This window comes from Elgaria multicarinata, chromosome 4, assembly GCF_023053635.1.
Source record: "Elgaria multicarinata webbii isolate HBS135686 ecotype San Diego chromosome 4, rElgMul1.1.pri, whole genome shotgun sequence".
NCBI lineage: Eukaryota > Metazoa > Chordata > Lepidosauria > Squamata > Anguidae > Elgaria > Elgaria multicarinata.
In genome coordinates, this window is record NC_086174.1 from 63,908,859 (window position 1) to 63,922,327 (window position 13,469).

The 13,469-nt window shown below is 39.1% G+C and overlaps 1 protein-coding gene across 14 annotated transcripts in view; it reads right to left on the reverse strand.

Moving 5' to 3' along the window:
- The window catches only part of AFDN (afadin, adherens junction formation factor), a 113,036-nt gene that overhangs the window by 81,903 nt on the left and 17,664 nt on the right, over positions 1-13,469 (reverse strand). For 8 of the 14 annotated variants that reach the window (XM_063124445.1, XM_063124443.1, XM_063124449.1 and 5 more), the window contains exons 2-3: positions 7,655-7,850; positions 1,951-2,066 (exon numbers count right to left, since the gene is read on the reverse strand). In XM_063124445.1, the coding sequence (XP_062980515.1) occupies positions 1,951-2,066; positions 7,655-7,850 (312 nt within the window). The remainder of the gene's footprint in view (positions 1-1,950; positions 2,067-7,654; positions 7,851-13,469) is intronic. The other 6 variants (XM_063124450.1, XM_063124446.1, XM_063124444.1 and 3 more) reach the window with 1 other exon arrangement.

Sequence of the window (13,469 nt, forward strand, 5' to 3'; positions counted from 1 at the left end):
TCTCCCAAACAAGTGATCACCATGATCAATATATTAGCTGCATTCATATGCAATGGTTTAGAACAGCATGGATGAGCTCAAGTGAAGCATTGCGCTCAAGCACGCCCCCTTTCCCTCTCATCCCCGTGTGGGCTGGAGGACACCTTCAGCAGAGTTATTTACAGTTTTAAAGAGCCCAAGCTTAGCATTACATTTGAACCAGGGAACCTGGTTTAAAACAAACTCTAGTTAGTTCAACAAGTCAGCTTTATAACCCTAGTTTGAAGTTGGCTGTTATTAAATCAGATTTTGTTTTAAATTAGGGTATTTGGTTTGATGGTAATGCTAAGCCAAGATTCAGTAAAAATGAAACTCCTCCAGACCAGAGAGGGGAATGAAGAACAGGAGGAGGAGCAGAGGAATGTGAAATCCCAACACTCAGGTTCATTCAAGCGTGTCCAAGTAACGCTACACCATTGTTTAGCATTCTGTGCAAATGTGGCCAAGCCTGACCAATGTTGTGCATGCAGAGTCTCATTTTTTTTAAGCATTAGGAAAGTTTTGCACATGCAGCATCTTATGTAGTTTTAGAGTGTGAATCCAGAAACCTATTGTTTCCATATTTTCATTCTAAAACCTCACTACATAAAGACTAGATGTTTCCTGTAACACATTTAAGTAGATTGTATATAAGCATCATGTTAGCTTACCACATATTGATATTTTAGTGGGTTTACCTTCCTGCATTCAGAGAACATACAAAAACATTTTTCAATAACAATCTGAGTGTGCTATATTAAATAAGGTCTGTGGACAGGGAAATGAATGCTCGGGTTATCGCTTATTTCTTAACAGCAGTTATCCAAATATGAGTAATTTAAGTAAGATGTTCCCCTACTTGCACCAAACTCATCAATTTCCCTAATGAAGTACTAAGCAACTTAAACAGTAGTCATGCAACAATCTGCCTCTTCCTATTAAAATCACCATAGTTAAAAATTCCTCAGAAGTGCTGAGGGCAGCATCCCACTTTCTAAGTATTTACTAGCAAGCAAAACAAATTGAAGAAAAAATACTCACAAGAACATCCACATTGTTTTATTAATGCATAAACAGAAAGGCCCTGTTTGTACATAATGGCAGCAAACCATGTCTTAATTAACTTATTGTAGATTAACTGTAGATTGTTTAATCCACAATTAATCTGTAACGTCCAGGATCAGATGTCATGTTATAATCTCCAATACACCTGATCGGAAGTTAAATATTCAAAAAAGGTCACAGAATGTGCCTCAGCACATGCCCCAGCAAATTCTGGCTTAATTAACCCACAATTTGTCACTGTTCCATGCAAACTGGGTCAATATGAAATCTGTAGCCAATAACTGCTCTCTACAAATCTTTGAATTATTCAATGAATTTGCCACCTCAACAAGGTGTTATTTGAAAGCCTGCAGACTACAAGCAATATTTGAAATTGTTTAAGAATTTGTTGATCATGGATGATCTCTCCAAAACCTATTAGCACTCAACTGCCTAATCCTAGCAGCTAAGGCAATAGTGGCTAGAGGGGATGCAAACCCCACTGCCTGCCCAGGACTAGTGTGGTAATAAAACAGATCAGACTGTTTGCTTCCTATGTTCACCACTCTGGAATCTATTTTAGATATGGAGCAGTATATAAATATTGTAAATAAATAATAAAATGAAGCACACTCATGGGCTATGGAATATGAATATAATGGAGAAGGATTATGCAAAATTTTGTAATATATACCCACAATATATTGCCAGATTTATTTGTCTTTACAAATACAAAGGCAGTTATGAAAACTCAAATCCAGTTACAAAAATATGCAGATATTTTTATATCAGAACATTTTATTGTATCTGACTAATAACCATTACAAAGAAAATAACTTAATACACCATGCAATAACAGAATGCAATAATTTATATGCTTCCTTTTACCTTTAGAGAAAGTGCATCATTTTCATTCTTAAGTACAAATCTTCCCTCTCGATCATCTTTGTTCCAATTTAATTGTACTACTAAAGGCTTCTCATCAATATCCAATCTTCTTTCTTCTTCAAAATAGGAAAGAGAAAAAGAACACAACTAATGGTTACTTACTATTTCAAGATGAATCACTGCAGCACATTAAGTCAAGAAATGATATAATAATCACATTCATGATTTAATATATTGTTATTCTTCAGCAGTGGAAAATCGTACCTTTTTTTATGAGCAGAATGTAAACTGTTGGCAATTGTGTGTGAGCAAACACACCAGACAATAACCAAAGTTTAACAAATTAAGTTTCTCTCCAGCCCCATACTTTTAAAAAGACATTAACCGTCATGGTAAAACATGATTTCCTCCCTGCTACCACAGGTCAGTATTGGCAAGCCATAGGTGGAAATTCAAAAGGCAATCACTTTTATTTTAATCATCCATCGGCTAAAATATAGCAGATGATATGCAGTTATAAAAAAGCCTTTTAATTAAGTGCAGATTTAAAATTAAGAATATTAATAAAGCCAATTTAACCACCTAAAAATGTTTAACCCAGCAAGCTACACAATAGCACCTCCCCCTAAACCAAATTGACTCAGCTATCATTAGCTTTGCCTCATCTGGATTCAGTTTGAGTATACTGGGTCTTATACAGTCCACTATTGCACAAATGCACCAACTGGTTTGCAGTCAAGATTCATGTTCCTAATTTAGACAAGAAATAAATAAAGTTGAGTGCCATCAGCACAAAGTTTGCACTTCACTCCGGATTTCCCACAAATTCAACCAGCAGCTTTATATAAAATGTTAAACCGTATTTGTGACAAGTTAGAACCTCAAGGCACCATACACCAAAGTTACCTCTTAAGGAATGAAAGAGTAGTTAACTAATAGTAATGATGCTGGTGAAACTCGAAATTAAATGGCTCGTAAATCGAATCTGCTATGTTCATAATGGTCCTATGTATCGAGTTTTGATGGCTGTCCAACAAACTTTGTTACACCATTCAGCTAGGAAGGAGGTTTTCTAAAGGTCTTACTAGTGTAGAAAACTGCCTTTCGTGTCTGTAGCAGTGCAGTTGTCTTCAGAGATAGTGTTTCAGTCCAACAGGCCCTTCCTGGAATTGTCACGTGATCACACCAGGGCACCTCACATGGGGCAGTCACATGGCCATTCCAGGAAGAAGCTGCTGGCCTGAAAAGCTATCTCTGAAGCCCACAAGCTTGTCATGAATGCCCGCACATGGCGTTTCAAGAAAGAGGAGTTCGGAAGGGCAACAATACACCCTGGGATGGGTGGGTGGCTTGCTGGCAAGGACGAGATCTGTGCTTATGTAGCAATTCGTATATACAAAATGAGAGCTCAGGGGGGAAAAGAACTTTCATCCAAGATTGGATAGAGGAATTTGTACTCTGAAGAACAAATTATTATTTATTTAAAACATTTGTATCCCGCCCTATATCATAAAGATCTCAGGGCAGCGTACAGATAAGAGCATACAGTATAAAACAATAAATATACACAGCTAAAAACAAATTACACTTTCTGTTGAGGTAATTTTGGCCATCATTAGCTAACCCTATCAACCAGCCAGGTAGAAAGGAACACTGACAGTTACTGTGAAGGTTTCTTCTTGTTGGTATATAAAGGGTCTCCAGGATGAGCTTTAATCCTCAAGAGGCAGGTAATATGCTAATGAAGCTTTAAGTTTTTTGACTTCTTAGAATGAGCTCCTTCCAGTTCTAAAACATGGCCAAGTTTATGGTTGAAAAGGTTATGATCAGACGGGAGATTAGGGAGAAAGAGTCCTTGGGGAATGTGTGGCACCTGCTTACTATGTTGCAGGAATGTCTCTAGAGAACATCATGACAAGAAGAGGAACAGCCACTGAATCTAAGCAAGGGTGGGACATGGTGACCCTTTGTATATTAAACAAGAAGAAACCTTCACACTAAGTGCCAATGTTCCTTTTTCTGTTGGGTCCGAGAGTTTCCAAGCTGGGATATGTAAAGCAGTGTGATACACTGGGTGGGACGTGTGGCTGTTCTGTAATGGAGGAAGTACATCCGCAGCTCTCTTCTTCCAAATGCTGCCTCTATAGAAGCATGGGTATCTAACTTGGAGTGTTTTGTGAATGTGGTTGCTGAGGACCAAGTACCAATCAGCAGATTTCAGCAACTGGTGCACTGGTTTCACTGCTATCCTACTGGTATTAGCTGTAATGTTGAGTGGCACCTGAATGTGTTGCTATTTAGACCTCTGCCTCACTCCAACCTGTGCCTCATGAGAGGAAGGGATAACGTAACTGGCCTGCTCTGTGTATGGGCATGTGTGTATGTATGAGATAAGTACAATACTTTCCTGGGGGAAAAAGTAGAAATAGAAAAAAAGTAAGACAAAAAGGGCCAAAGAAAATAATAGGCCAAAGTAGATTTTTTTCAGACACACAAACACATGCACACACACACAGACACACACACACACACACACACACACACACACACAGAATCAGGCCTCATGCCTGAGTTAAGCAGGGAAGGAAATGGAAGAGGGTTCCTTCAAAGAAGGAAAACAATTAAAAAAATTATAGCAGCATATTCACCATCTTAAAGCCGAGCCTGGAGACCCTCCGTACACCAACCGAGTAGTACAACCACCCCAAGGCATCCCCACAACCCCAACTCTTCCAAGCAGAAGAAGCCATTGATCATCTTTATCAAATGCCTCTAAGAGATCCAGAATAATCAAAAAGTTCATACTCTACAAGATATTGTTTTAGAGCCCTTGGCATACAATTTCAGTACCAAATCCTAGCATGAAGCCTGACTGAAATTTCAATACTTTCTTTTCGAGAAAATAAAACCTGGAGAAACAGAGGTAAAAGGGGAAAGATACTTTTCAAAAAAGAAACAGATATTAGAAAGTTTGACTTAATGTCCAATCCACTGTTGTTTTTAATACCATGACTGGTTAATTGCTTTATATGGATGTGCATTTCCGAGCTCTCTGTAGAAATGTACCTTCTGCTTGTGTAAGATAATGTTGAGGTCTACATTCTAAGCTCAACTATGTTCTTCCTTTGTGTTTACCACAAAGTTAATTATTCTGTTTCAAACTTGTATTTGAAACTTTTTTCTTCAGCCAAGTGGCAGAAAAAATGCTTATGTAAGCGGTTACAGCACTATCTATGTCTGGGTATATTAATTGTCAGAATAGTTTTAATTTCATAAATGTTGTAAACAGTACTATTTTGTAGTAATTTCCCAAGGTACACATAATACATTCCATGTTCTTATAAGTATTACATAATCTTGGCTAAATAATTTCTATTATTCCTGTTTCCCCAAATTTATTTTCCTCTAAATCCATAGAAAATTATTTTCCCCACAGCTTTTTTTAAAAAAGTGCTCTTCTGATAAGCAATAATCACCCTTTCCCCTTCCTAGTTCTTCATGAAACTGGGGGGGGGGGGGGGAGCCTTATATAAAAAGCTCAGTACCCACTTCCAGTTTTAATTTATTTCCCATGAACTTCAACCCACCCTTGCCTACTATAGTATATAACATGTTTATTTAACCATGGCCTTCTGCAAAACTAGGACACTTAGATAAAGTTACTATTGTACATTGCTACCTCAAGAAATCAAAGCTATTAAACTGCACAAAGATGCTTGAATTATTTAGAAAGTATCAAAGGATCTCACAGCGATGAAGAAAATAACAATTCTTTCTTATTAAAAATGACAATCCAAGGTAAAAGATGCAAAGTTATAAGAAACTTGCAAAATAGAAAAACCTGGGTGATTTTTTTTAATGGAGAACCATGGTGAAGTTACAAGATAATGAGCCTTACAAAACTAGTAGCTCTAGATATTCTGCTTTCTGTTCAATATTCTTTTATTACAATACTGATCTGAAATATTTTCTCTTCCCCATTCCTAGATGAAACACAGTGGGGATTCAAAAAACAACAATATATAAAGTCCTATTACATGCATCAAATGAAACGTCCAAAAACCCTTTCACTTAGTAGGCATTTTCAATAATTGGCAAAGTAATACAAGACAACACAATGATGTGGTTCATTCATAACACTAACCTATGCTTTATTTAACCCATGTTTTATTTAACCCATTGTTTGTTCAATTCTGGGCTGTCAATACATAGGAACACAGCTGTGCTAACAAACCATGGTTTGTTAACTCCAAAGTATTCAGAAAGAGGATCCATGTTGTTGGCTTATGAACTGCAGGTTGATTAAATAATGGGCTGTCGTTATGGGTATACCCAGAACTGTGTGTTGCTCATGGGCTGCTGCATCAGGGTATAGAGGCTGCTGGCAAGAATAGTAAAAAAACAATAACCAGCTGCTCTATATCCCAGTACTATAGCATTATAAAGGCATTTGAGATACAGGAGGCAAGCAAGCAAATAAAGAGGGAAGGAAACAACCCAGGGATTCAGGAAACAAAACACAGTTTGTTTGACAACAAATTATGGGTTACATAAACCATGTGTTCGCGTTATATATGAACCAGGTCACAGCTTCTAACAGGAATGCTTTTATTCCAAACTCCAGTGAAGAGAGTGTTCCAGCATCTGGGGAGGGCATACGATAGTTCAGTTTCTTCTCTCCAAGGTCAAAGCCCTGGTCTCCTTCTTTGGAGCCAGGAAACCACACTTCCTGCCTCATTAGCAAGTGCGGAGAGGACCAGGAAAAGAGGGCATTCCCAAGGTGGGGAGACCAGTGCAGCAGCTGCATGACATATCTTATGGTCACCCCAGCCTCCTTTCCTTCCCCTCTAAAGCATCACTACTTGACTGGTAAAATTGTCCATCTAGCAGAAATGCAGGGCAGTTGGGAGTGCGGAGGCAACAATTGTCTTCATTCTTTTCCAACCTTACACTGGATACTTGGCAGCCTCCGAGTTCCAGACAGGATTATGCCCTTTATCTCCTTCAACAAAATTTCACCTACCTAAGGGAAAGGGGCTTCAAACAAGGCCCTTCTCACTTATTATATCAGACATAAGGGCCCACTTTGGAGAAAGCCTCTTCCAAAGTACGCTAGGCCCACATTGTATGAGGTTATATAGGAAGCACTAGTATCGTGAATGGGCCCTAAAAATAAATCGGAGGGGAAAGAAAACTGGTAATCCTTCATCCCTATTTCCATTAGATAAGCTGCTACATTCTGAGCCAATTAAGATTTCCAATCCATTTTCAAGGTTAGTTCCATTCATCAGTCCTTTAGCATTCAATAATTCAGATGACCATCAATGTCTGGACTGATTGACAGCATCAACTAAAAATAATCCTTCCTGTAACCCCAGTATACCTGGCATGCTTCCAAAAGGGACCCACTTTGGAACAAGTCTCCAATTCTTCCACCCTCACCCACCCCCAACGAAACAATGCAAGATCTTCCTCTATTTAAGGCATTTAGAGAGATTTTTTTCTTTAAATTTTGAATCTAAACGCTCCAATTTTGTAAAATTCTTTTGGTTTTTATGTTCAAAATTTTTACTAAATTCTTACATTTTAAATATGTCACTGCCAATTGACAAACATTTTTTTTTTAGTAAACGTAACTGCTAAAGCTGAATGAAACTATTCTTAAAAGTGAAATTGATCTCTTTCCCAAACAGAATACACTAACCTCCACTGACGTGCACTTCATAAAGCGAATATTTCGGGGATGATAACATGCGCATATCCGGCCGGAATTTCTCCGCAAGTGTTTCTATCACGTCCTGAGTCGTGGCAGTGCTAGACACACGGATACACTTAGTTGCAAAATTTCCAGCTGCTTTGTCCTGAAAATAAAATCTCATAACTCCATGGAATTCCAGGTCCTGAAATAAAATTAATAAAATCAAGTGAATAAAATTTCTGCCCATTTTTTCTTGCAGACATTTATTTCTACACATTTATTAATGGTTTGTCCAACACACCGGGTTCTTCTGAAGTATTCAATTCATATTGCCGTTGTTCAGATAATTGTATCTCAGCTTGATAAACCAAGTTATGTACAAATATTTTGACTAAACATGAGCCTTTTCACTCTTCCCTCCACACAAGAGAAGAAACCAGGAAATCTTCCATCAATTATAGTTTCCGATTTCATCCAAACTGGGAAACTATGCTTAATGACTTCAAATCAAGCAAGGATATGAAGCCAATTTCAAACCATAAATCCAGGGGAAGGCTAATCCATTGCTTCATAAACTACGATTTATGAAGTTGTGAACAAGCACCATCACCTTGTGTACATCCGTCAGCCACTCCCATTGCAAAGTAGCTTTGTTGTGAAGATCCCATCTTGCATTAAGCTAGAGATCACAGTTATTTCCAAATTAAGAAACTCTACTTAATGGCAGTTTACAAATCAGGAAAATAAGTCAGGATGAGTTTATAGTCTCTTGCACTTTTCTGAGCAATTTCCTGACAAATTCTATTCCATTTTTAATGAGGCCAATGTGTACGTTTTCACCATAGAAGGCTGGTACATTCATTTCGGCTAGGTATAACTCTTTCCACAAAATGTATAATTCCCATAACCCCATCTTTGTCTATTGGTGTCAACATACTTTAAATTAAATGTATTCTTTATGATCTACTTGAACTCCATGCAAACAACACTATCTCTTGAATTCAAAATTTGCATTTCTGCTTGTTGGAATTTTAGACTTCCAGCTCAAATCCTTTCCAGTACTATCTGCAGTCTCTGATTATGTTGTTCCAGGTAAGGATATCATCTATATGCATTTTTGTCCCTTCTGTGCCCCCGGAAGAGTTGCTGCGTTTCCTTATGGAACATCAAATGGTAATCTCAATATTCAGCACCTCCCAAAGAGCATATTAAAATTGCATAACTGTCAAAATCCACATGAGCCATCTAAAGTAGCGAAGCACTTTGTTCTGTCAACTCACCCAAAGTTTCTTCCCTCATGGAAAATGCTCTCTTTACACAAGCATTTAAGTGTTTGGGGTCTAATCACAGATGAAAAAAATATATATCTCTTTCCTACTATCATCAAAGAATGAACTCACAGGTAGTTTCGTCAACCATTTATATGATTTCAAGCCTTCCAGATTACCCACTAGTTCATTTTTAAGAACAAAATATCTGGGGCATGATATGAGGGGGAAATTGCCACGAATTCAGTAAAAGGATCATGCGCCAATGGGAGCTCCACTAGCATAGATCCTCTGCCTGATTTATTTATCGCTTGGTGGTTTGCAAAACTTAAATCAAGGTTGTACTCTTCCACTTCAGCCTCACACAACACAGACCCCACCATTCAGGAGGGCCACCTAATCCATTGGAGAGAGATTTCGGGGGAGGGGGTATATGATGCTTTAGAAAGAAGACAAACAAAAGGCAACAAAAATGAAATACCCATGACTCATAGGTCAAAGAAAGCACTGAAAGTTACCAGATGAACTCCAAGAGTTTATTTTCCTCAGGCAAAAATTAAATGCCTATTTTTGGAAATATGTAAATATTCTTATTTGAGAAATGATCAGATTGGTTCTTCATTTCTATAAAAAGACATCCTTTTAACTCGATAGACCAGTTTGCACGCTGTGACAGCACCATGCATTCATTTACTCTCAAGGAACTACAGTGCGTATAGGTAGAGAGTAGAGATATGAAGGCATGGGAAAAAAACCAGAAAAAAATAGAACTAAATACTTAGTTGTGGGGAGAAACAAACCTCACCACACCATGGACTATTGGTAAGTGAAGCATTTTAATTTTTACTGTACTAGTGAACAGCAACCACTCATTTATATAGAAAAAAGGGGGATATACATAATTAAACTTATTCCCTGCCCCCATGTCATTAAAAACTGAAGCCTGCTGTTTGGTTTATGGCTCTTATGCACGAGATCCTTTCTGCATACTTTCAGAGCTCAGCATCGGAGAGGAGCAGAGGGAAGCTGGCAGCTCTCAGGTGACACTGGTGGTTGTGGGGCACTCGCGGACCCTGCAGCGAGCCATGCAGAGTCTCCCACAGTCTCGACCGCATGACCGGGTGGATGATTCACCGGGATTAGCAGTGGCAAGGCCGCGAGCGTCCATCACTCCCAGTCCCCGGTAAGTCCCTTCCTGAGAAGGCATGCTGGGAGTTATAGGACTTTCCTGCACTGACACAAGGCCTGTGCTCGATGTGGTGGCTGCTATGTAAAATGGCCACCGAAGCCTTGGAATTCTGAGGCCGAGGCTGAATCGTGCACAGCCATACAAAAATGTGTATATTAGAGAACAAGAGAGCCCAAAAATACATAAGTACCAGGAAATTCCTTGAAAAATGTGCATATTAGGCAAAAATATGTACACAAATGTGAATGAATTTTCTTGCAGACTGTTGTTTGAAAAACGGCAAACTAATGCAGAAATGGTACTACATGAACTTAAGAGTGGAAAAAGGAGAAACTGAAATTGACAGATTTGTCTATTTCTACATTTTGGTCAATCTAGAGCAGATAGAACTTGAAAAATAGGGTTTTAGTTTGGGTAGGCAGACATAAGAGACCTAATGGATCAGACAAATCACCCTTCTAGACCAGCATCCTGATTCCACAAGTGACCAACCAAATGCTTATGGGTAGCCTTCCCTAACCTGTTGCCCTCCAGAGGTGTTGAACATTAACATCTATCAACCCTTTCCACTATTGACAATGCTGAGTGTTGTCATCCAAAACACCTGGAGGACAAGATATTGAGGAAGGTTGGCCTATGCGAGGCCCACAAAAAGAACATGAGGGCAACATGTTTCCCAGCAACTGATATTCAGAAGCACACTGCCTTTGATCCTGGAAGTAGTCTGCTATATGATAGTTATCATCATGACTAGTAGCACTTGATAGCCTTAACTTCCATTTGTCTAACCTTTAAAGACAGAAAAGCAAACTGTCATAATTATGATAGGCAGAATGAAGAAGGGTCCCTATATTGCAAGGATTGCCTTTTGGGAGAAAGCAGGGGATGAATCATAACATGTTTGTCAGCTTTACAGTGTCACATATTAAAAACCTACTGAATCTGTCTCCTGTCATTCATGACCCCATTATGTGGGATGAGGGTTATCCTTTGCCCTCACTGAACTGTTTTCCAGACTATAGCCTGTTTACTCCCCCCCCCCACAGAATTCAATGGCATCTATACAGAACTAACGGAATTCCTATCTGCGAAAATCCCATTTAGACTTCAGTTTCTTGATGCCCAGGAACCAGCATTTATTGGTTCATTATATGGTATTCATTCCTCCTCTATCTTTAATGATTTCTAATTCCTATTAAAACCTAATTTTAGACACTGTTAACAAACACATTTTTTCCAAGAGGAGTACGCAATACTATTTGCATGATTCCAAGCAACAATGCCGATCTCTATAAAAGTGTATAGAGCCATTAAAAGGTAATTTGACTATATGCCTAAGGCAAGATGGTATTGGCACAAGCAGCAAGTCCACTTCCTCATCAAGAAAAGGTTCACTAGACCTCACATCCATTCCCTTATATAAGTTACCCTTAAAACACAGTATTCTAGAGACTTATATCGTACAACAGGTGTGATCTCTTGGGTCTTGGGGACAGATTACCCCTCTCCTGCTCACCTCCAGCAGGTCAGATGATCTCAGGAGGCAGGGCTTCTTCTGTGAGGTCAGGGACAGAGGGGCCTGATATCATTCAGTTGCCAGCCAAAGCACCAGCTAAAGCTTCTCCAGCCGGCACCTCAGTTAGGGAGCTGGCTTCTTCCATGCAGGCTTCTCAGCTGGCGAAAGCTCAGGCAGAGAGAAACCAGCTCCCAGGTTGAGGCACTACCTGAAGGAAAACTCCTCTAGCCAGCACCTTCGTCAAGGAGCAAGCTTTACTCTGCCTGGTATCTCACAGGGATCTTTTATATAGACACATTTTGTGATGTAGTTCTAGACAGGCTAACCCAACAGTAAGAGAAACAATCAAATACTTCCCAAATTAGTTTTAGGTAAAAGTGACAATAGCTTCTGGAAAAAGAAAATGTAATACAATTGCTAGCCGTTGCCCAACGAGCACTAAATAAACCAAGCATATATTCAGTGCTCTGTTATGTAAACCCCTAATATATGTTAAAGATCCCAAGAATCTAAGCTTATCCTTCTTTGCTTTGCAGACACTCCTGCAACCAGGTTATAAGAAAAAAGAAAGAGCTTAATAATATGATAGTGTTGCAAAGGGAGTGTTACTGTTGGGAACAACATTTTGCATGAGTTTTGGGGGCACAACTAAGCTCCATCTTGTTTAATCTGCCCTCAATTTTGCATTTAGAATTTGCTAGTGGATTTGGTAGGTTTGCTACATAACAAAGCTTATTATGGGATGTTATAGGATAAGAAATTAGACACACACCCCATGTAGGGCCTCACGGACAGACATTAGGGTTGCCCTTTGAGATAAAAGTCCATGGGGAGTTCTTCTACTGCATAGGCCTGTGGTAGAATTTTTGTTTGAGTGTGTAAATTCGAGAAAAAAGAGTGAAAAGCCATGACCATCCAACTGTCGTGTGAAATATGGATGGAAAGCCACCAAATTTGCCAGACAGAGAGAGTGGGCCAACTAGCAGCATGACTGAAATCCAGCAAGATCTGTGAAGGATCGGGTAAAATATAAGCTTCCCCCCAAAAAAAACTCTTTGTTTGTACTGAGCTAAGTTGGCTGGAGGCTTCGGAATGCTTTCTCTGAGATGTGACATGCAGCATGAGGGAGAGGATTTGAAGGCGCCCTCCGGCACCTCACGGCAGAGCAGCTTGGTCCAAGTCAATCAATCATAGTTTAAGGCAGGGAGAAGGAGTTAAATAAAGTTGCTGTGCCCCACCTCTGCTGAAGGAGGATTGATTCACTTTGTGTTTACCGAACAAAATATGTACACCCCTTTGCATGTCCTGTGAATCACAGGCGAGTTTGGTCAGCTACATGCTCAGAAACAAAAGCCATTACTTGTCTCAGGTGAGTCACTGTCAGGTTACGGGGCTTCCCTAAATAAAATGTACAAATAGTATTCTACTGTACCACATTCTACACACAGAAATATCATGACATAGAAGGAACTATTCAGGTTATCTTAAATATGTTTCATCCATTCTAATACTATGCAGTATGGAAATTTCAACCATTTTCAGATCACTAGGTCAAGGTAATCTGACTGCCCTGCATGCTGAACTGAAAGGAGAAAAGTCTAAATTCCTTTTCCTTTAGCTGCTACTGCTGCTTAACAGGCAACCATGCAAATCTCCCCTACATTTTTTTTCACTTTAGATCAGAAGGCCAGTAGCAATAGCACCATTTTTGCTTACTTTCTCTGGCCTTGAACCAAAACCTATGATTCAAAAATACATTTCCATTTCTGTGAAGCACCAGCATAGCAATCTGCTGAATATAACAGGTTTTTCAACCATTACTCAAGTAAGGTAGTATGCAAAGACAAG